The following is a 20,931-nucleotide window of genomic DNA, read 5'->3' on the forward strand; positions in this document are numbered from 1 at the left end:
AAATCTCGGCCTTCGGATGCGGGCGCCAGGACCTGGCGGAGCCAGTTCCGGGGCGGCCCCGAACTCCTATTCCCAGAATGCCCCGGTTTATTTGCATCGCTCTGGCCCGAATGACGTCAAGTGACTGAGGCTGCACCACGGCCAATGGGCGGCCGCAGAGTGTTAGGACCTGGCCATATAAGGTAAACAAAGCTGGCGGCCCAATGAGGCTGCAGCGGGGGCGGGCGCTGAGTCGGGGCCGATGGGGGCGCGTCACGTGGCTGGCGGGGGCGGGACTGGGGAGAACGGGAGTGGGGGAGTTGCGGGTTGTGTTTACAGCTCCGCACGCGTTGCTTCCGGTTGACGTCGCAGGTCGGGCGTGCGGGGCAAGGGCAGGCTCCGAACGGGATCCCGGGCGGGGAGGCGGGGAGAGGTCTGGCTTGGTCACTCCCGCTCTGAGTGACCTTGGCCCGGTTCCTCGCGCTCCTTGGGCTCCAGTTTCATCCGTTGGGCAACCGTTCTTTGGGCCCTTTCTCGTGCCCTGTCCCTGACCCGGCCGGGGTTATTGCGGAGAGCACACCTGAAAGGGTTGGCTGGGGCGGGGACAGGGGTAGGTTGGGACCCTGTGTCAAAAATCCCTAGGACTGGGGCCCCTGGGTGGCTCAGTTGTTGGGCGTCTGCCTTCGGCTCACGGCGTGATCCCGGCGTTCTGGGATCGAGCCCCACATCGGGCTCCTCCGCTGGGAGCCTGCTTCTTCCTTTCCCACTCCCCCTGCTTGTGTTCCCTCTCTCGATGGCTGTCTCTATCTCTGTCAAATGAATACATAAAATCTTAAAAAAAAAAAAAAAAAAGTCCCTAGGACGGATGTAGATTTGTGGAAATACGTAAGTATGGAAAGTGCCCTCTGGAAAGTGACACAGGCCCTGAGGGTTAAAGGTCATTGGGAGGTTTTCCTGTATCTGATCCGTTGTTGGCTTTAGGCTTAGTGTGGGGCCCACATGGTGGCAGAGGGTCTCAATCCGGATCAGGAGATGTTTTGGATGTGTCTGATTTTAGTGGAGTGCCCCCCCCCCCCGCGCCGCCCTTGAGGAAATGCACTGGATGGAGGGAACTATGCCACACTGGAAGGGTGAGGGGAAGCCCTACCTGGTTCCTTCAACCCTTCCAGAGGTTCTGGCTTTGGCGAGTAGGAGGATAATGGGAGACTGGTGGACAGGACCTGAAGGGTTCCAGGATTGTGGGGGTTGGGGGAGGGCTGGGGCACCCGGATGGCTCCGGGAGGGAAGGGAGTCCTGCATAGTGAGACCCGGAATCGGCCTTTGAGGGGTAGAGTGCTCGGGGCTTAGCCTATGGGTAGGTCGAGGACTCACAGTGTTCCCTTCCAGGTGGGTGCCTCAGCTCTGGCAGAAGTAACCTGTCCACATGGGAAGTCAGGTGTGGGTGTCTTTTCTGCCACACAGGATAACTCAGACTCCACCATTTTTTGCAAACCCTCAGTGCCAGGAGATATCTGGTCTTGTTAAGAATGGCTCCTCTCCTAAACAAAGTGTCGTAAGCATGAATTAATGTGGGTAAAGCGCCCAGCACGAGGTAGGTGGATCGGAAAGTGGTGATTGCTGTCCCTGTTACACTGGGACAGCATCAGGGTATGCTGGAAGGTAAGCAGGTACTGGAGCCAGACAGACCTGGGTATGAGTCAACTCTGCTGCTTACTGACTGATATTGGATAAGCTACTGCAGCCCTGAGCTTCGGTTCATTGTAGAACTCGAGGTAGGAGTGTGGGGCAATCCCAGGACTGCTGAGGGGTTTAATCCCTGTGTAGTGCTCAGCGCAGGCCTAGCACCCAGTGTACCTACCATTTCTGGTACTCACCTCTTTGCCTCTATCTGGACCCCCCTAGGGAGCCCAAGTCCCATTTTACTGATGAAGAAACAGGCTGGAATCCAAACCCCCTTACGCTCTTGCCAATGTTCAGACCCAGTGGAGAACAGGCACCCAGTAGGCTATGAGGGTGTATTTCTAAAGAGCGAGAGAGGGCACTGCCCTGGCAGGACCCACTAGGGGATTTTCTGGCTCAGGGAAACAGGAAGTACCTTCCCGCTTCCCCCTACTCTAATCCAGCAATACTCAGTTACCTGCCCAGGCTTGTCTAGCTCTGAAGGAGCACTTCCAAGCCAGCATGCTGGCTGGGGTGGGGCAGATGAGGCTGGCAGGGGCAAAGGTCACTCCTCTGCAGGGGGCGGGGGCATGGCATCCCTAGCCTGCTTGTTTTCCCAGGGGCAGCAGCGAAGGAAAAAACAATCTTGTTTTTAGCCAGGATCAGCCTGGCTAGGGAGTGGACTTTGGATTTTTTAGCAAGCTCAGATGGGGCCTGGCAGTTGGAACCAGTAGATAGGGACAGGGGGACAAAAAGGTATTTCTAGCAGTGCCCACATCTTACCTGAAGTTCTGGAAGTTGTGGGCCCTGCCAAAGTCTCCCCAGCATGGCCTGGCCTTCTCCTTCCCACCTTCATTTTTTTTTCCTTTTTTCTTTTCTCTTTCTTTAAGATTTTATTTTTTAAAGATTTTATTTATTTCACAGAGGAGCAGGGGGACACAAGCAGGGAGAGTGGGAGAGGAAGAAGCATCCTTCCTGCTGAGCAGGGAGTCTAATGCAGGGTTGGATCCCAGGACCCTGGGATCATGACCTAAGCCGAAGGCAGATGCTTCATGACTGAGCCACCCAGGCACCCCTTAAGATTTTATTTTTAAGTTATCTCCACACCCATGGTGGGGTTTAACCCCACGATTGTGTGATCAGGAGTCTCATGCCCCACTGATTGAGCCAGCCAGGCTCCCCTCCACCTCCATTCTCTCAAATACGCCAGAGATCATTGGGTGCCTGATTCTGGGAGCACAAGAATGAATAGGCAAGGATCCTGCCCGCTCAGGAGGCTCAGAAAGAAGTCTGGACTCAGGGGACTCACCCCAGGTGCCCATGAACTGTGCCTAGTGTCTGTTTCAAAAGACCCAATGCTGGCTCGCTGAGAAGACTCGAGATCTAGCCACTGCCTCACTCCTGACCTCTGTTCCTATACTCTCCCCGTGCTCCATTTGATTTTAACCAAATTGGCCCTTGAGCCCCTGGATCATACTCAGCTCTTTGCAGCCTCAGGGCCTTTGCACATAGTGTTTCCCCTGCTTGGAACCTGGACTGGCTTACCTCCTTAAGAGTTTGCTCCCCGCCCCCCTGGTTTGCTCTTATTTGTATTTCAAATCCTGGCTTAAATGTCACCTCTTCAGAGAAGCTATCCCTGACACCCCTATCAATAGTAAGTCTCCCCTACTGTTTCACTGTACCTTTATTCTCCTATAGCACTCTTCACGTTTTGTATTTATGCACCTGTTAACCTTTTCAGTGTCTGTCCTCACTATCCTGCATGCTCCACATCTAGGGTTCTTCCATTTGATCCCAGTTGCCTGGCTTGTAGCCTGGCTCATTGCCTGTTACATAGTAGCTGCGTGATAAATATTTGTTGAATAAATAAATGAATCAGCACAGATGTTGACAGAACTAATAATAAATCAGAAAGAGCCTGTCTCCCGGCAGGGCATGGATAAGCACAGAAGAACAAGTCCAAAGCTCTAGTACGAGGAATGTTTAATCAAACATCCAGCCCATGGAAATGACTGCCTTGGCCCAGGATCTGTAGGAAGGACGCACTCGTAGGGTTGTTTTTCAATGAGAACATCAGGGTCTATCCTACTCTCCTTGCCTACCCCCCCCCCCCCGCCCCAAGCAGGGAGGCCAGTAAATTGAATTCAGTGTTGGTGTATGTATGTGTGTATACACACAAGTGTTAGGCGATTTAATAAAGATAAGGGAAGAAAGATCACACAGGGTGTGGGGGGGTGTCTTCAGGCGCACCTGGTGGCAAGAGACATGAAACCTAGCACATCGGAATGTTTCCGCCTCTGGGGTGGCAGGGGAGTATGGCAGTAAAAGGAGTGGCTTGGTACAAGTTTCAGCTTTATTACCGTTTAGCTACTGTGCGGCTTAAGTGGGATATTTTGCCTTTTCCAGTGTCACTTTCCTTGTGTGTGAATTGAGAACGAAAATAAAAGCTCCATCAGAAAATTAAATGAGAGATTGTATAAAGCTCTCAACATGATGGCTGGCACATAGGAGGTGCTCAGTAAATGGGGATCTTGATTGTGAAGCAGAGATTTAATCAGGCTCCTCCAAGACCTGGACTCTATTCATAAGCACATAAATCTTTCACCTCTTTTATTAATTTTGGCTTCCCAGGTTCCCTGACAACAGAAGGTTGTATTCTGGACTCTGGCCTCCAGAAAGGTGCAGGACTCATTTTAATGTGGAATGTGGTGCATTTACCATTTGAGACCCTTCACCAGCTGCTGTCCTCCCCAGCTGATTTCCTGATACAGCAGGCTTGCCTTGGGAAGCCAATTTCATCTTGGAACACCTGCTTCTCAACTGAAGAGTAGGTGAAAACAATCTCCACTTGGTCCGCTTACAGAATTTTATGTTAATCAAAAGCCAGGAAAGTACATTGCAACCTGCAAGCCTTTAATCCAGACCAATTTTTTAAACTTGCCTTCACCTCATTTGCAGCCCTCACTTTTTGTGCCTCAGTTTCTCTGTATGTAAAGTGGGGAGAGGTCTGTGGGGCTGTAAAATTATGTCTCCAAAGTAATTGTTCTGGACGTGGAGCCAAAGAGAAGCCTTGAGTTCTGGAAAAGGCTAAAAGAAGCCCTTAGCTTCTCCTTTGAACCCCAGCTCCTGGTCGGATTGGGTTCCCTCCCAGCTGTTGCAGGGTGGCTTGTAAAGGTGTGCCCTCTCCTGGACGGGGCAGGAGATCAACCCTGGGAATTGGGGAGAACCATCGTGGCTCAGGGAGATAATTTCAGAGAGGCGGGTAAATGGAAGGCGCTGGATTCCTATAAGAATCTATATATGAACAGATAATTAGGAGACTAAAGAGTTAGGATGTTACTGCCGTGCCTGGCATGCAGAGGGAAAGTCAGTTTGCGGTGTGGGAGATGGTTCCTCCCCTCTGGATTCAAGTCCATTTGGTTTGTCCCGGTTACTTTCTTCACGGGGCCGCGGCGAAGGGCATGCTGGGATATGTAGTTTTTTGGGCGCCGCAGCTCGTCGCCCTTGGCGGCGAGGGGACTACATATCCCGAGGTGCCTCGAGTCCGGGGGGCGGAGGGCTGCCGTGGCGTCGGGCCGCCGGCCGAGCTGGGGGTTGGGGCTTGGAGACCGAGGTGCCCGCGGCCGTGGGCTAGTGTCCGTGTGGCCTGGTCCGGGCCATGTACGAGTGAGGAAGCCGCCGACGCCCGCGTCCCGGCCCCGGCCCCGGCCCGGCTTGCCGCGCACCATGGGCTCCATCCTGAGCCGCCGCATCGCGGGCGTGGAGGACATCGACATCCAGGCGAACTCGGCCTATCGCTACCCCCCGAAGTCCGGTGAGCGGCCGGCGCGGCCCCTGGCGCGCAGCAGGGCGAGGCCTGGGCCGGAACGCGGGGTGGGCAGGGCGCGCCCGCGCGGTGCGCTCCGAAGAGGGTGCGGTGGGCTCTGCTAGGCCCACGGCCCTCCCTGCGCCTCCCAGCCCGGGGCTCCGCGCGACCTCCACTCAGACCGTGGGTGGGGCTCCGGGCTGCCCGCCCCGTCCCGGCGGGGTGACCTTGGGTCAGTCACTTCGTCCGTGCGCGCCTCAGCTCCCTCGTATGCACGCAAGGGAGACGCATTAGGAAAGTCCCAGGGTGGGGGTGAGGTTCGTGGCGTGACGCTGGCGAGGGGTTAGCACGGTGCCCGGAGCTTCGCTTGTGCTTACAAAGTGGTCATTGTCAAAGGGGTTGACATCACGCCATCGTCAGTTTGGACTTTCTTTGGTGGCTTAGTGTGACTACCCGGCCAGTGGTTCTGAACACTCGCCACGCCGTCTGGACAGAAGCTTAAGGTCTCTTGTGACCTCTTGGTGCCTGTGAATGGTGGGTGGGTAGGGGGAGTGGTGCTGGGCCCAAGGAGATTATGATCGATGGGGGAGAAGCTTCGAGTCCTTGCTGGAGAACAGGAAACTGGTTGGAGCAGACCCACCTGGTTCTTTGGTCTCTCTCTCTCTCTCTCTTTTTTTTTTTTTTTTTGCGGCAAGGAGATCTGAGACACCAGCGAGGAAGTGACTTTCCCAACGTCTCAGAGCTGGATGGAAGCCCCTCTGGGAGCAGGACCACAAATCCGACTCCCAGTCGACTTGTTCCCACTCTGTTTTGCTGCCTCTAAAGAGCGTGACCTGACCCGGAACTTTAGCTTGGGTTCCTCCCTCTCCATCTCCTTATGGGGATCATTTGGCCTCGAAAGAAAAGAAGGACAGAGAATTTGGACATGAGGGGACTTTGAGGTTGGGTCTCCTGATCCTGGCTTCTGAAGAATCTGACCTGATATGGGGGTCTCCTGGACCTCACAGTGGGCCTTGGGACACCCACCAAGCCAGATTTCCTTCCGGTGTAGTCCAGGACCACCCACTGCCACTAGTAGGGAAGCTTGTTAGATGTGCATTTCCCAGGCCCTACCTCAGACCTGCAGGGGCCTAGGAACCTGCATTTAAACCAATTTCTCAGGTGAGTCCGATGTCCACTCAAATTTGAGAACTGCTCTTCCCTGATTTTGGAAGCCCAAGAGGGGGAGTGTCTGGGAAAATAGTGGGGTGGAGACCAGCACAGTTTATGAAACAGTCAGAAGTGGACCGAAGGCACTGTTGTCTGCCTGTGTGCCAGGCACAAGTGCAGGACAGCCCAGCCTGGTGTAGGGATTCCCTGGAGGCCAGTGTGCTGACATCCCCACATCTGATTGAAGCAGTTGTTTGAATTCATCCTCTTCCATCGCTGATGTTCTTCCAGCCTGTGTTTGGCTGAGTGACTCTAGGCAAGTTGCTCTGCCCCCTGGGTCACAGTTTCCTCATCTGTACAATGGGTTGATCCTTGGACAGAACTCAGAACAGTGTCTGGCACTGAAAGTCCTCATAAAATATTAATTGCTATAATGGCTTAAGAAGGAAATTAGGTGGCCACTTCAGACCCTAATAGCAGCTAGCAGTGGCATGGAAGAGATATCAAAGTTTAATGTGGCATTTCCTATATAACCTGGGACTAGTGCACACTTGATGCCCCTTCACTTGAGCGTTTGGACGAAACCACAAATACAAGGCCTTTAATAACACTGGTTTCAGATTCTGTGCAGTAGACCTTGCTAATCATTCAGGATACTCTTTGTCACCAAACCTGGCCTTGGTTTCAGAATCCATTAATAAACACCCTGGTCAGCCACAACTAATCGATTGGGTCTGGCACCCAAGGTGAATGTCATAGGCTACCTTAGAGACCCACAGCAGTGCTCTCCTGGACCTGTCCAGTCCAAAAGCTGTTCTCTCAGCTTTCTTGTCCCTTGGGCTACCTTGCTTGGGGAGGGTCAATCCGAGAAATGACCTTAGCAGTACTTTTGTATGTTTCCCCAAGGGTGGACTGGGGATGCTGGGGGGCTTCAAATGATTTTTATGGGATGGCCCCTTCAAGCACTTGATGAGGAAGTTATCTTTTCAGGTCTCTGTTAATTTTGTTGATAATATCAAGGAGAGAAAAGTGATTAGATGGTAATTTTTTTTAACACATCTATGATACTGGCCAATCCCTTTCAGCTTTATTGAGACATAATCGACATATAACATTTTGCAAGTTTAAGGTGTACACCCTAACGATTTGATACGTGTACAGTGGGGAGATGATTACCACAATATAGGGTGAGTTAACACTCTCATCGCTTCACCTTTTTTTTTTTTTCCTTTTGTTTTGATGGTGAGAACTTTTAAAATCTGTCCAATTTTCTGTTGCTTGTGGAAATTTCAGCATGTAGTGCAACAGTACCTAGTTCAAATTTAATAACATTTGCTTTGTTTTCATTGTATTTTTTTAATTCATTTTACTTTTTAAGCGGCTTTATTGAGAGATAAATTGTATGCCATACAACGCATCCATTGTAAACCGTTGACTTTCCCTAGATGTGTAGAACTGTGCAGCTGTCACCACAGTCAGGTTTTAGACATTTCCAGCACCTCCAGTGTTTCCTTGTGCCTGTTTGTAGTCAGTTTGTGCCCCCATCCGATCCCCACCTCATTACCCTGATCTGCTTGCTGTCTTTAAAATGTGCCCTCCCTGGACACTTCATATAAAAGGAATCCACAGCATGTGGTCTCTTTTTGTCTGGCTTCTTGCACTTGGAACAGTCTTTGAAGTTCATCCTTGTTGTAACAGGTGTCTGTACCTTATTGTGCAGATATTGTACATTTTATTTATCAGTTAACATTTGGGTTGTCTCCACTTTTTGGCTGTAATGAATAATGCTGCTATGAACATTGAATGTTCGTGTGGCCCTTTTCAATTCTCTGTAGTATACACCTAGGAGAGGAATTGCTGGGTCATATGGTGACTCTATGTTTGATCTTTGGATGAACTGCCAGACTGCATAGTGGCTGTTTCATTTTACATTCCCATCAGCAGTGTGTGAGGGTTCCAGTGCTCCGCATCCTCATCAACACTTATTACTGTCTACTTTTTTTTTTAATAGGCTGTATGCCTACTGTGGGGCTTGAACTCACAACCCTGAGATCAAGAGCTCTGTGCTCTCCAGACTGAGTCAGCCAGGCGCCCCTATTGTCTACCTTTTTCATTATAACCATCCTTGTGGCTGTGAAGTGGTATCTCATTGTGGTTTTGATTTGCATTTCCCTGATGACTGATGATGTGGAACATCTTTTCACCTGCTTGTTAGCCATTTGTATACTGTGTGTGTGTGAGAGAGAGAAAGAGAGAGAGAGAGCAGCATGAGCACATGTGCCAGACGTCTGTTTTTGTCTTTTGTTCATTTTTTAAAGATTGGATTGTTTGTCTTCTTACTAAGTTGTAACAGTTCCTTATTCTGGGTACAGTGACACAATTCCTTTATCAGCTCTGTGACTTGCTAATATTTTTTCCTAGTCTGTGGCTTGTTTTCATTTTTTTTAATGGTGTCTCTTTTGAGGGTCAAAGGTTTTAAATTTTGGTTGAGCTCAGTTTATCAGTTTTTTTAGTGGCTAATGTTTTTGGAGCTGTATCTAGGGAGATCTTTGCCTAAGCCAAGGTCACAAAGGTTTTCTGTGTTCTTTCCTCTGAAGTTTTAGAGTTTCAGCTTGTGCGTTTGGGTCTGTGATCCATTTTGCTCTAGTTTTCGTATGTGCTGCGGAAGCAAGCACTGTGATCCATATTGAGGTGATGTTTTCTGTGTAATTTCAGGTAAAACTATTAGTTCTTTTTTTGCATATGGATATTTAGTTATTTCATTATCATTTGTTGAAAAGACTGTTTTTGTCCCATCAGCTGCCTCTGCATCTTTGCAAAAAATAGGTTCACTATAAATGTAAGGTTTTATTTCTGTACTCCATTGCCCGGATCAGCTGGCCAGTCTTCATCTGAGGGTCAGAGCAGGAGTGAGGACACCATGGCTGAGCCCCTAAGGGGAAGGTGCAGACATGCAGGAGAGGGCCCGGAGTGTCGCAGGTGCCCCCACGGAGTACCTGGCCACGGGCAGCCGCTGCCGCAGTTAAACCTCCTGCTGCGGTTATTACTGTTGATTGCGTGTCTCAGAGCGATGCCCCCCTGCCCTGCCCTGCCCTGGTGTTTGAGGGAGGTCGTGCTGGGACCAAGTCACCCAGGAGAAGTGTCAGAAGGGGAGGCAGTCAGACATGTGACCTGCCAACCCACACAGGGGAGGGAGGGATGGGGTGATATGCCCCAGACCTAAACCTTTTGTATGTGCATGTGCTTTCAGAGTGCTTTCCCTCCTTTATCTTGTTGGAGCCTTGTGACAGCAAACTTTTGTCCTCTGGTAGAGGAACTGGAAATCAGACTGAGCCTTTTGCCATGCAGCACTTGAGCCTGGTGTACGGTAGGCGCTTAACAAATGCTTGTGCAGTGCGCCCCAGAGGAAACCAACCCCATCTCCCTAGTGTATGGGCTGCATCTTGTCCCTTGGGGTGTCAGGCGGGGGTCTGAGGACTCCTGGGTCTCCTGCCATGTGATGGAGGAGTCCAAGATGCGTGCAAGACTTCTGGTGTGTGCTGGCAGTCTGGGAACATCTCGTGAGCACTTGTGTCGGGGTTTACCCTTTGCAGAGTAGGGCCTTGCTGACTGATTTCTTTGGCATCTGAAGGAAAGGCCGAGACTGGTGTTCCAGATGAGAGAGGACATTCTCCGTCACCGGGGCATTCTGCGTCTCTGGGCCATACCTGTTCCAAGAGAGTGAGCTTGTGCTGAGCCCTGTGGCAGTAGGATGGGGGGTGGGGAGAAGGGGGCTCCTCGTGCACACAGGTGCTTCCTTCACCTTGCTGCTCAGAGGCCTGCATCGTCCTCAGCAGCGTGGTGTGGCTCCGCTGGTTCCCGTTCAGCTTCCTCGCGTCACCTGTGCTGTTCACGCATGACAGCTAGTTCCGTGCTTCTCTGCTCATGTTAACTTGGTTTGGGTTTTATCGTTGGAATAGCTGCATAAATAAACTGTATTTTTTGAGCTTCCGTTGTTACACTTCAAGCAAAGACAAAAGCAACAAGAATCTATTAAGTGGGCCGTGGTGGGTGGGCATCTGAGCACCTGTTTCCCTGAAGCAGCTGCTGTTGGCGCCTGGGCCCTAGGGCCGCAGGGAGCCAGGTCTGGCGGGTCTCCCCGATGGAGTGTTGCCTGCCCTCGGGGTTCTGAGAGGCTGGGAGCTGTGTGCTTGTTTCTGAGGTGTGGCGTTGCTTACTTAGGGCACGGCGACTCAGGGGACCTTTCAGAGTTTCTCTGGGGATCGCTGAGAACCCATCACCTTTTGCTGACTTGAAAATAACCTGGCTGTCAGTCAGCCAGCTCCTGCCAGCCTCCCTGCCCTGGGCTTTGTTGGACTTTCCCAGCCGTGGCCAGCCAACTGCACAGGCCCCCTATGGCCTGGCGCTCCAGGTCAAGGAATCCTGAGCCTGTGCTGGTGTGGTCGCAGAGCCAGTGGGCCTTTTATCCCGGCCCGGGGAGGTGGCTGCTGTCCGAGCCCAGGGCCCAGCAGCCCGGGATAAAGGCGGTGTGGGTGCTCATGGGTCTGTGTGTGCATGTGTGTACCTTCTTCCGCACAGTTAGGGTGACCTTTTTTGTGTTTACAACACACCCACCCACAAACATGGAAAGTTGAGGATTAGTTTAGCACATGAGATTGAACTGGGAGCAGTCCTCTGCCCCCCACCCCCAGCTAGTAGAGGTGTGGTGGGAGGAGCACCAGATTCCGAGTCTTGAGGCCCGGGTCTGGCCCTGGTCTGTGGCCTTGAGCCAGGAGCTTGCTCTCCAGCCCCATTTCCCTGACTCACTGGGGTTAACCTCTGGTTTCCCAGGCCTCTTTCCAGTTCTGACTCTGATAGTCCATGTGACTATCAGGGCAGGGTTGGACTACACCCTGCCCTGCCCAACTTTTGTTTTTCAGCGGGCCCAGAAGTTTCCTGGAGGATGTCCTGTACTTCCTGGATGACCTCAGCAGCCAGTGACCGCTGCCGTCTGCCTCTCCTCCCAAACCCAGCGCCACCAGAACCAGACATTTGCATGGGGCACATTCTACGTGGCATTTCCTGTGTGCATTTCTTTTTTTTTTTTTTTAAGATTTTATTTATCCATTTGACAGAGATAGAGACAGCCAGCGAGAGAGGGAACACAAGCAGGGGGAGTGGGAGAGGAAGAAGCAGGCTCCCAGCGGAGGAGCCTGATGTGGGGCTCGATCCCAGAACGCCAGGATCACGCCCTGAGCCGAAGGCAGACGCTTAACCGCTGTGCCACCCAGGCGCCCCTCCTGTGTGCATTTCTGTGTGTTTGTGTTGTCACCCAACCTCACGATTCTGTGTTATTCCATAAAATGGTGTCCCATGAAAGGGCGGATGGTGTCACAGGCACCCCCTGCCCCATGCAGCGCCTGATGCGACCTCAGTAAATAACCATGCAGTTGTTCACTTCTGCCGGCTGCCCCTGCGTCTGCCCAGCTCCTCAGAGATGGGGAAACTGGACTCAGCCCCGGCCTGTGCCTGAGGGGATGACCATCCACCAGGATGGGAGTGGGAGGGAGAGGGAGTGAGGCCCACGCCCTCTGCCATGCGCAGAAAAGCGCAGGGTATGGAACAGCGTGGGAGAGGGTCCTGTGCTGTCTAACACGAAATCCGTTTGCTTGCTTAGTCATGGAGCCAGGTGAGGAGGCGCAAGGCTTGAGGAGTGACTGGTGGAACATCTCTCTACCTCAGTGTCTGAAGGATTTCCTCTGTCCTTTCCTCCTGCCTGATACTGATTCCGGCCCTCTTGCCTGGTCCTACCTGGGTGATCAGCACCCACAGGGCGGGCAGACCGCCGTACTGGCCCCCTCTGTTCTGATAACTGCAGCTTTCTGTCATCCAGACCTCCTGCCCCAGATGATATCCCCGAGTGACCAGACTCCCTGGGTGCCTCTAGGGGGAATCAAAAGAATTGTGTTTGGTTCATGGCTTAAGAAATGTGTGTGTGTATACACACATTTACAGATCTGCCTCGGCTTCTGATGGGACTGTGTGCCTATAAACCCATCGTAAGTTGAAAATGCATTGAATACACCTAACCTACTGAACATTGTGTTGTTGTTTTTAAGATTTTCTTTAAATAAAGAGTGCGAGAGCCCAGCAAGGGGAGCAGCAGAGGGAGAAGCTGGCTCCCCACCGAGCAGAGAGCCCGACGTGGGGCTCCATCCCAGGACCCTGGGATCATGACCTGAGCTAAAGGCAGACACTTTAACTGACTGAGCCCCCCAGGCGCCCCTACTGAACATTGTAACTTAGTGTCACCTTCCTTAAATGTGTTCAGAACACTTACATTAGCCTACAGGTAGGCAAAATCATCTAACACAAAGCCTATTATAATAGTGTTTGGTGTCTCATGTAATTTTTGAACACTGTACTGAAAGTGAAACAGAATGGTTGTCTGGGTGCAGAAGGGCGGTGGTGACTGCATTGCTGACTGGGAGCTGGAGCTCCTGCCACTGTCCAGGGTCTAGAGAGAGGATCCTACCGATCCTACCACAGATCGTTAGCCCGGGAAAAGATACACATTCAAAATTTGAAGTATGGGTTCTAATGAATGCCTGTCATTTTTGCGCCATCATAAAATCTAAAACTTGTATGTTGAACCATTGTAAGTCAGGGACTATTTAACATTGAAGTGTAACAGGCATTTAGAAAACGTGCAAAGCATAAGCTTGATGAATGATCACAAAATGAACGTATCGAAGGGATAGAACAGTAGCGGCCCCCCAAGCCCCTTGGTGCCCCTTTCCAGTCCCTGCCTCCCTCCTTCCTGGCAAACCCCTTCCCACTCCACCAGAGGTGATTTTGCCTGTTTCTGAATTTGATATAAATAACTGGCTGCTCTTTGCTCCACACTCCTTGATGAGAGGCCCTAACGCTGCTCATGGGGGCAGTCGTCGATTTGGTCTCTGCGGTGTTGTATTCCAGTGTGTGTTGAGGCCATTGTCTTCGTCCGTTCATGTGGAGGGGCGTTGGGCAAAGTTCCAGTTTGGGCTCTAATGGAAATGCTGCCACGGACCCTCCTGTGACTGCTCTGGCCCATGAGTCAGATTTCCTGGAGCCTGTGTTTTTCCGAATTGTGGTAAAATACACGTAACAGTGACCATTCTATTTTAAGTGTGCAGTTCAGTGACATTAAGTCCTGTCACCTTGTTGTGCAGCCATCCACCGTCATTTCTCTACGACTCTTTCTTTCCCTCTTGCACAACTGGAACCTGAGCCCTGTGCACACTGACTCCCCGTTGCCCCGCGCCCAGCCCCTGGCAGCCGCTACTCTGGGTGTTAGCGACTTCTGACTCCCTGAGTACCCGTCTCTGGTCTGCGTCCGTGCCGGACGGTGGGTGCTGGGGCCTCAGGCGTGCACCTTCGGCTTCAGCGGGTTTTGCTGACAGGTTTTTGGAGCTGTTGAGCCGATTCACACTCCCATTCACACTCCCACCGGCAGAGCAGGGCACTGACTGCTGTGCGTTCTCACCCGTGCGGGGAGTGGCAGCTGTGTGTGTGCTGTTGTTTTCTAACTTTAGCCATGGAAATCTCATTGAGTTTTACTTTTCCCTGATGACCAGTGAGGTTGGGCACCTTTTCATATGGAAATTACCATTCATTTCTCTTCCTCTTTTTGTGAGGTGTCTGTTGAAATAATTTGCATATTTTTCATACTGGATTGTTTCCTTTCTCACTGATTTGTAGGAGTTCTTTCCTAAGTGCTTTTTATTACATTTTTAATTCTTCGGAAATTGGCTGTCGCTTTGGTATTTATGGAGACTAGCTTAGGCAGGAGGTGGAATGTACTGGAAGGCTGGTGGGGGTGGGTCTCTGGAACCCGAGGGTGGGGAGCCAAGAAGTGGAAGGCATCTGAGTGCAAAAGCCTCTCGTCCGTCCCCTCTGGACTCAGCATCCTGCTGCTGCAACCTGCCCAAAGCTGACTGCCACCCTTCTCGGGCCCTCAAGGACCAAGTCCTTTGGTCTCTGGTCCAGTCCATGGCAGAGAGAATCCACATCTTGGTCCACCACGGTCAGGTGTCCACCATGGCCAGCCAGCAGTGTCTAGGGGATGGGAGCTGCACGGTTTGGTGGCACCTGGGGCCCACTCCTGTGGGTGGTGGAGGCTGTTTCCAGAAAAGGGAAGGACCCCTTCTCCCAAAAAAAGGTGGCTGCAGCCACTCGCTGTGGAACTCAGTGAACTAGAATCTTTGCTTAAAGTTGTTCTCAGCTCATTGTTCTTCCCTCTGTGATGTTGGGGACTGAGAGCTTTTTGTTTATCAGGGTCCCACTGTGGTCAGGCTTTCACGCTGGAGTGGGGCTGCAGGAAATGTTTATCAGGTGTCTTTTCACCTGTGTGAGGCTCATTTGCATTTTCGGCTCCTTTTATCCCTAGGATTGCCAGAGCTGTCCTTTTCAGTGTTACTCACTGAGGCCTCCATGTTGCAGATGGGGACACTGAGACCCACAGAGGTTAGGCTGCACCGGGTCACCTAGGCTGTGTGGAGAAGCGCTGTTCTGTATACACACAGGACCTTGGCCCAGGAGGAATAAGGGAGCAGTGTCATTAGAGGTGGGTGGGACCCCTTCCCAGGCTGTGGGGCCTCCCACCTGGCTGGGAGTTTCACGAGCCTGAAGATGCTTTCCTTTTCTGAAATCACTCTTTGGGATGGTGATGTTTTCATCCCATTGGTCAGGCCCAGCTGGGGCATAGTGGCAGTGGATTTGGGAAGCTGGTAACTGGGAACATCTGACCTGGTCGAGAATGAAAATTTTTGGCGGGTGGAGTCTGTGAACCGTCCCCAGCCATTGCATATGCTGCTCAGCTCTTCCCCTCCCCGCTACTGGGGCTGCTGAGTGGGACGCACGCCCAGTGTCCCAGGACCAGTTGTGTGTCTAATTGGGGGGGGAGGTTGTGCAGTCTTTAGTCACGTCATGGCTTACCTGGCAGGGACATTGTGATTTCTAATAAGTAATAAATATTTAGTTTTCACCTGTTCTGTCACAGAACTCCTAAAACCTTTGGAATTTCCTACCCAATGAGTGGTAGAAGTGATGTCAGTCTTTTTTTTTTTTTTCTTTAAGATTTTATGTATTTATTTGACAGAGAGAGACAGTGAGAGAGGGAACACAAGCAAGGGGAGTGTGAGAGGAAGAAGCAGGCTTACGGCCGAGCAGGGAGCCCAGTGTGGTGCTCGATCCCAGGACCCTGGGATCATGACCTGAGCCAAAGGCAGACGCTTAACAGCTGAGCCACCCAAGCGCCCCGAAGTGAAGTCAGTCTTGATACACATAACAGGCCCCTTGCCACCACACCCGAGTTTATGTTAATGAGGAGATTTTGGAAAGCACCTAGGATGGGTCCTGGCTGCCTTTGGAGGCTAGAGATTGAGAGGGTCACCAGCAGCCAGTGATTTAATCAACTATGCCTATGTAACAGCTTTCATACAAACCCAAAAGGGCTGGGTTCAGAGAGCTTCTGGGTTGGTGACCACAGCGAGAGGCCAGGAGGTGGAGCCCTCAGAGAGGGCTTGGAAGCACCTGTGCCCTTCCCACGTGCCTTGTCCTGGGCCTCTCCTCCAGCTGGCTGTTCCTGAGTCCTGTCCTTTTATGATAAACTGGAGATCTAGTAAATGAACTGTTATCCTGAGTTTTGTGAGCTGCTCTAGCAAATTAATTGGGTGTCATGGGAATGTCCCGTTTATTTATAGCCAGTTGACAGGTGCCCAACTGGACTGCGGATTGGCACCTGAAGGGAGAGGATGCTGGTGTGGGTCTGAGCCCTTCATCTGGGGATCTGATGCTGTCTCCAGGTGGCTAGTGTTAGGATTGAGCTGGATTTGTAGGCCACCTGGTCAGTGTGCACTGGGAATTGGAGAATTGCTGGGTGGTGTGGGAAGAACATACAGGGGGCTGGTGTAGTGGAGTGTGCAGCTCTGGGGTCAGCACAGACTTTCAGTGAGGACGCCACCTCTGGCTGGTACTATGGCTTGAACAGGTCACATGACCTCTCCGTGCCTCCCGTTTCCTTGACTGTCAAGTAGTAGTAAGCGTGTCATCCACCCTCCACCTCTGTTCATTCATCTGGTTTTTATCAAGCTCCCGTGTGCAGGCCAGGCTGGTGGTCGCTGGGGTACAGGGTGGTGGACAAACTTGTGTCCCCTGCCTGAGTGTGAACCAGCCAGCAAAGGAAGAAAAACAGTGACCCCACCGTGAAGACAGTGGGGGGGTCAGAGGATTTGCTGTCGAGTGCACAGATGGCTTGCAGGGAGGCCGTAGGAGGCCTTAGCACTGGTGGCAGGGTGGGAGCAGCCTTTTGGGTCACAGGAAATGGAGAAAGCTCCCAAATCCTGGGAAGCGAGCCAGGAAGGTGGTGCTGGGTGAGGTGGGCAGCACAGAGCAGAGTCAGTAGTTTGCAGGGCAGCGAGTAGGGCCTGGGCCCCCGGTTGAGGCACGGGAGTGTGTGGCTGGGGATGGCATCAGTGTTGCTGGTCTGGAGCATCTGCAGCACAAGGAGGGAGGCTGCGTCACCTAGCACCGATTTTGCATATCTTGCATTACCTACAACCACACAGACCCTCGAGGCTGGAAGGAAGGTGGGCCGCCACTGAGAACTGCAGCAGGCGAGGGCGTCAGGCCTGAGTTCCCACCAGGAGCCGGGGGCAGGTAGAGGTTCTGAAGGGCTCAGGGGTTGAGTGCAGAGATCCCATTCTGTGTTTTAATCTGATCCCTCCTGGACTGCAAGGAGGTCCCTCAGAGACAGCTTGCCCCCCAACAGCAGCCTGGTCTGAAGAGCCCTGGCTGCAGGCTGCGCCACCTGGGGATGAAGCCACAGAGCTGCCCCCACAGCCCTGGCGGTGACCGTGATGGCTGGGGCCCACCCAGCCAGCTTCTTTCTGCCGTGGGTGTCCCACAGGTTGGTGGGTTTGGTGCACATGCTTCTCAAGGGTCCAGACCTGGGACTTCAGACCCAGCGGATGTGCCCTAGTCCGTCTGCATGGCTGTAGTAGCACTGCAGTCTGGGTGACTTATGAACGACAGACATTGATTTCTCACGGTTCTGGAGGCAGGGAAGTCCAAGGTCAAGGCGCGCGCACATTTGGTGTCTGACGAGAGCCTCCTCCTGTTTCATAGACAGCTGTCTTCTCAGTGCCTCACATGGCTGGGTTAGGAGACTCCAGGGGCCTCTGTTACAAAGGCCCTGATTCCACCCCTCAGAGCACCTCCTCATGCCCTGGTCGCCGCCTGAAGGCCCCAGCAACTAGTGCCACCGCACTGGAGGTGAGGCTTCAGTGTGTGAATTTGGAGGAGACATGAACATTTGATCTGTAGCAGGGCCCCTAGCTTTGGTCTCTCGATGACAGTTAGGATTTGTGAATGAGTACCTAAGGGGGGGAGTGAGTGGAGCAGGTGTCTTCTGGGAGAGCTTTGAGGTCCCACTTTTACTCTTTGCACTGCTCGTCCTGCCTCCTGTGGGATTCTGGGGATTTGGATGTGTGTCATTCTGTGTGTTGGAGAGCTTGTCCGCTGCCTTGCCCCGTAGCAGGGTTACCTCACTTAAATAATTGAGGGTGTTTCCATTTGGGGGTTGAAAGTGATGATGGTGGTCCACCGTGTGTGTACTACCAGACATTTGAAAGTGGAACAGACAGAACAACCCAGAAGCCCGCTTGGCTCGCCCTGTGGCCTGTGATGAGGGGACGGTGCCTTCCCACTGCCACCCCTGTCACTGAAGCAACCTCTGACTGGAGCCTCATGGTTTTGATTTTCCTCGTCTGTAAAAGACGATGAACATGCGGGGTGCCTGGGGGGCTCAGATGCTTAAGCATCTGCCTTCGGCTCAGGTTATGATCGAGTGCCACATCAGGCTTCGTGTTCAGCAGGGAGTCTGCTTCTCCCTCCGCCCCCCTGCTTGTGCTCTCTCTGTCTCTGTCACTCTCTCTCTCAAATGAATAAATAAAATCTTAAAAGAAAAAAAAAGATGATGAACACGTGTGTCCATCCACATGAGACACACGTGTGTGAAGGAAAACCAAGCCATGTGTGGTAACACTGGGAGGCCTCCAGGAGAGGTCCCCTCCCTTGGTCTTTATTTTGGTGGCCGGCCACCTGTTGGTTCTCCAGGTCACCTGGATCCCTGTGAGGAGGGCAGAGTCTGAATCCGTCTGCTACAGAGGAGGTGAACCAGCTGAGTTCCTCTGAGGTCATGTGGTCCTCAAGCGTGTTGGTGCCGCGTAGCCAGGGCTTCGGGGTCAAAATTGTGGCCTCTGGCAGGCCTTCTGAGTGCGGCCTTAAAAGGGTTTTCAGCTGGTCTAATCGGGAAGGCCTTCCCACGTGGCTCATTGTGTGGGAACAGCTGCCATTTGTAGTCTGCCACAAGATGACAGCACTGGCTGCTGTCCCCTAGTGGAGGGAGGGGGAGGCCCAGCATGGGGTTAAGACATAGGGGGCAGCCTTCAGGTGACCTCCGAGCTCATTGCCCCACATGGAGAATACAGGTAGGATCTGTGCCCCCTCGATGTGTTCCCAACCGGGGGGGGCATGGAGGAAGAGTCCTGTGGTGGTCGTGGTTTCTCTACTTCCGTCTGCTGGTCTGTCTGCCTTTTGTTTCTGCCCTTCATGGTGTCTCCTTGCTCTTTTCCTTCCTTCCTCTTCAGAGCTCTGCCTGCTCCTCTTGATCCTAAACTATGTGTATGCACACAGATGCCCACATATTCACACAAGCACACCCCTAGACAGACACACGTGCACGGTGCACACGTGCAGCTGTGTATACCACACACTGCACACATGTACACACCCAGGCGGACACACATGCATGGTGCACTCCTGCAGCTCTGTATACTACACTCTACACGCATATACACACAAGCATGCACCCACATGGACACACGTGCATGGTGCACACCTGCAGCTCTGTATACCTAACTCTACACACATATACACACAAGCACACACCCACATGGACACACGTGCATGGTGCACACCTGCAGCTGTGTATACCACACTCTGCATGCATATGTACACAAGCACACACCCAGATGGACACATGTGCATGGTGCACACCTGCAGCTGTGTATACCACACACTGCACACATATACACACAAGCATTCACCCAGACCAACACATATGCACGCTGCACACCTGCAGCTGTGTATATACCACACGCTACACGCATATACACACAAGCACACACCCCTCCCTGGTCCTCTGTTGCGCACATTCTTCCTTTAAAAGTTCCCTTTAAAAAATGTGAGCATTTGAAAAACCTAGGAAAGCACAGAGATGAGAGCAAACACTCTCCATTCAGAATCTGTGCTTCCCATTTTCATGTTGCATCTCTTTTTCGAGCAGCCCCATTGTGGCCCCCGTGCTGCCCTCCCGTGTTGCCTCTTCTCCACGTCGGAGCCGCAGGGCTGCTTTCCATTTGGTACGGTCTCCCACTCTCTCTGTTTGAGTCATGTTCGTTGTGCGTCTGCTGTGTGCTGATACGTGGAGGCCTGGCTCATTCCTTTTAACCGACGTGTGGTCCCATCTAGTGACTGCCCCCATCTGCTTGTCCCTGTCGTTATCTGGTGAGATGGGAGGTGTGAGAATGTGAGCACTTTTGTCCCTGCTGCCTCCAGTCCCCACTGACTTCTCAGTAGCTTTTTGCGTGCGCCCTTCCTGACCATTCTGTGTGTATTCACAACTTGTGTTAATGCGCATCTGTGTGCAGTTACCTCTCAAATGGGATCCTGAACACATCCAGCTTGTTTTTTTAATAACAAATACTCCGTGATCGTCTTTCCATGTGCATATCCAAGTGTGTGTGACTCTCTTTAGCAGCTACTTGGTGTTGCATAAAATCAGGAGTGTTATGTTTATTTAGTTACCACTTGACTCTTTCTCTCTCACTGCAGTTGGCTCTGTCTGGTTCCTGGCCACGTGTGCTGGGGTGGGGTTATGCCCTTGCCTAGTGTTTCTTGGTTATGTTCCCTGCAGGTGAGAGCCCCCAGGCTGGACTCCTGGTTCTGGGCCTGTTTGCCTGGGCAGCCACGGCCCTGTGCACGGAACCCGGGCTGCAAGTCTCAGGCAGGGCACCCACCTGAGTTTGAAGGGCTCAGAATTCCCTCTGAGGGCTCCAGGAAGGACGCACATGGGCTCAGGTGCCCAGATGTGCCTGCCGAGCCTGCGGGATACATGGCCTGGGTGTCCACAAAATTCACAGGGCCCTGTGGCCAACTGGGCTTTTCTCTGGGTTCTCTGTGCCAGAGAGAAATGGGGGACAGAGGGTGAGTGTCAGATCAGGAATCTTGGGAGAGGTGATAGACACTCTAATGTTTCC

The 20,931-nt window shown here is 52.4% G+C and overlaps 1 protein-coding gene across 4 annotated transcripts in view; it reads left to right on the forward strand.

Annotated features, from left to right (window-relative positions):
• Positions 1 to 5,189: 5,189 nt before the first annotated feature.
• MGRN1 (mahogunin ring finger 1) overlaps positions 5,190 to 20,931 on the forward strand; it is a 55,181-nt gene continuing 39,439 nt past the window's right edge. For 3 of the 4 annotated variants that reach the window (XM_026520408.4, XM_026520409.4, XM_026520410.4), the window contains exon 1: positions 5,205 to 5,452. In XM_026520408.4, the coding sequence (XP_026376193.1) occupies positions 5,365 to 5,452 (88 nt within the window). In that variant the 5' untranslated portion in view covers positions 5,205 to 5,364. Of the gene's footprint in view, positions 5,453 to 20,931 lie in introns of all 4 variants that reach the window. The other variant, XM_026520407.4, reaches the window with a different exon arrangement.

Source organism: Ursus arctos, unplaced genomic scaffold (genome assembly GCF_023065955.2).
Source record: "Ursus arctos isolate Adak ecotype North America unplaced genomic scaffold, UrsArc2.0 scaffold_2, whole genome shotgun sequence".
In the NCBI taxonomy this organism is placed as follows: domain Eukaryota; kingdom Metazoa; phylum Chordata; class Mammalia; order Carnivora; family Ursidae; genus Ursus; species Ursus arctos.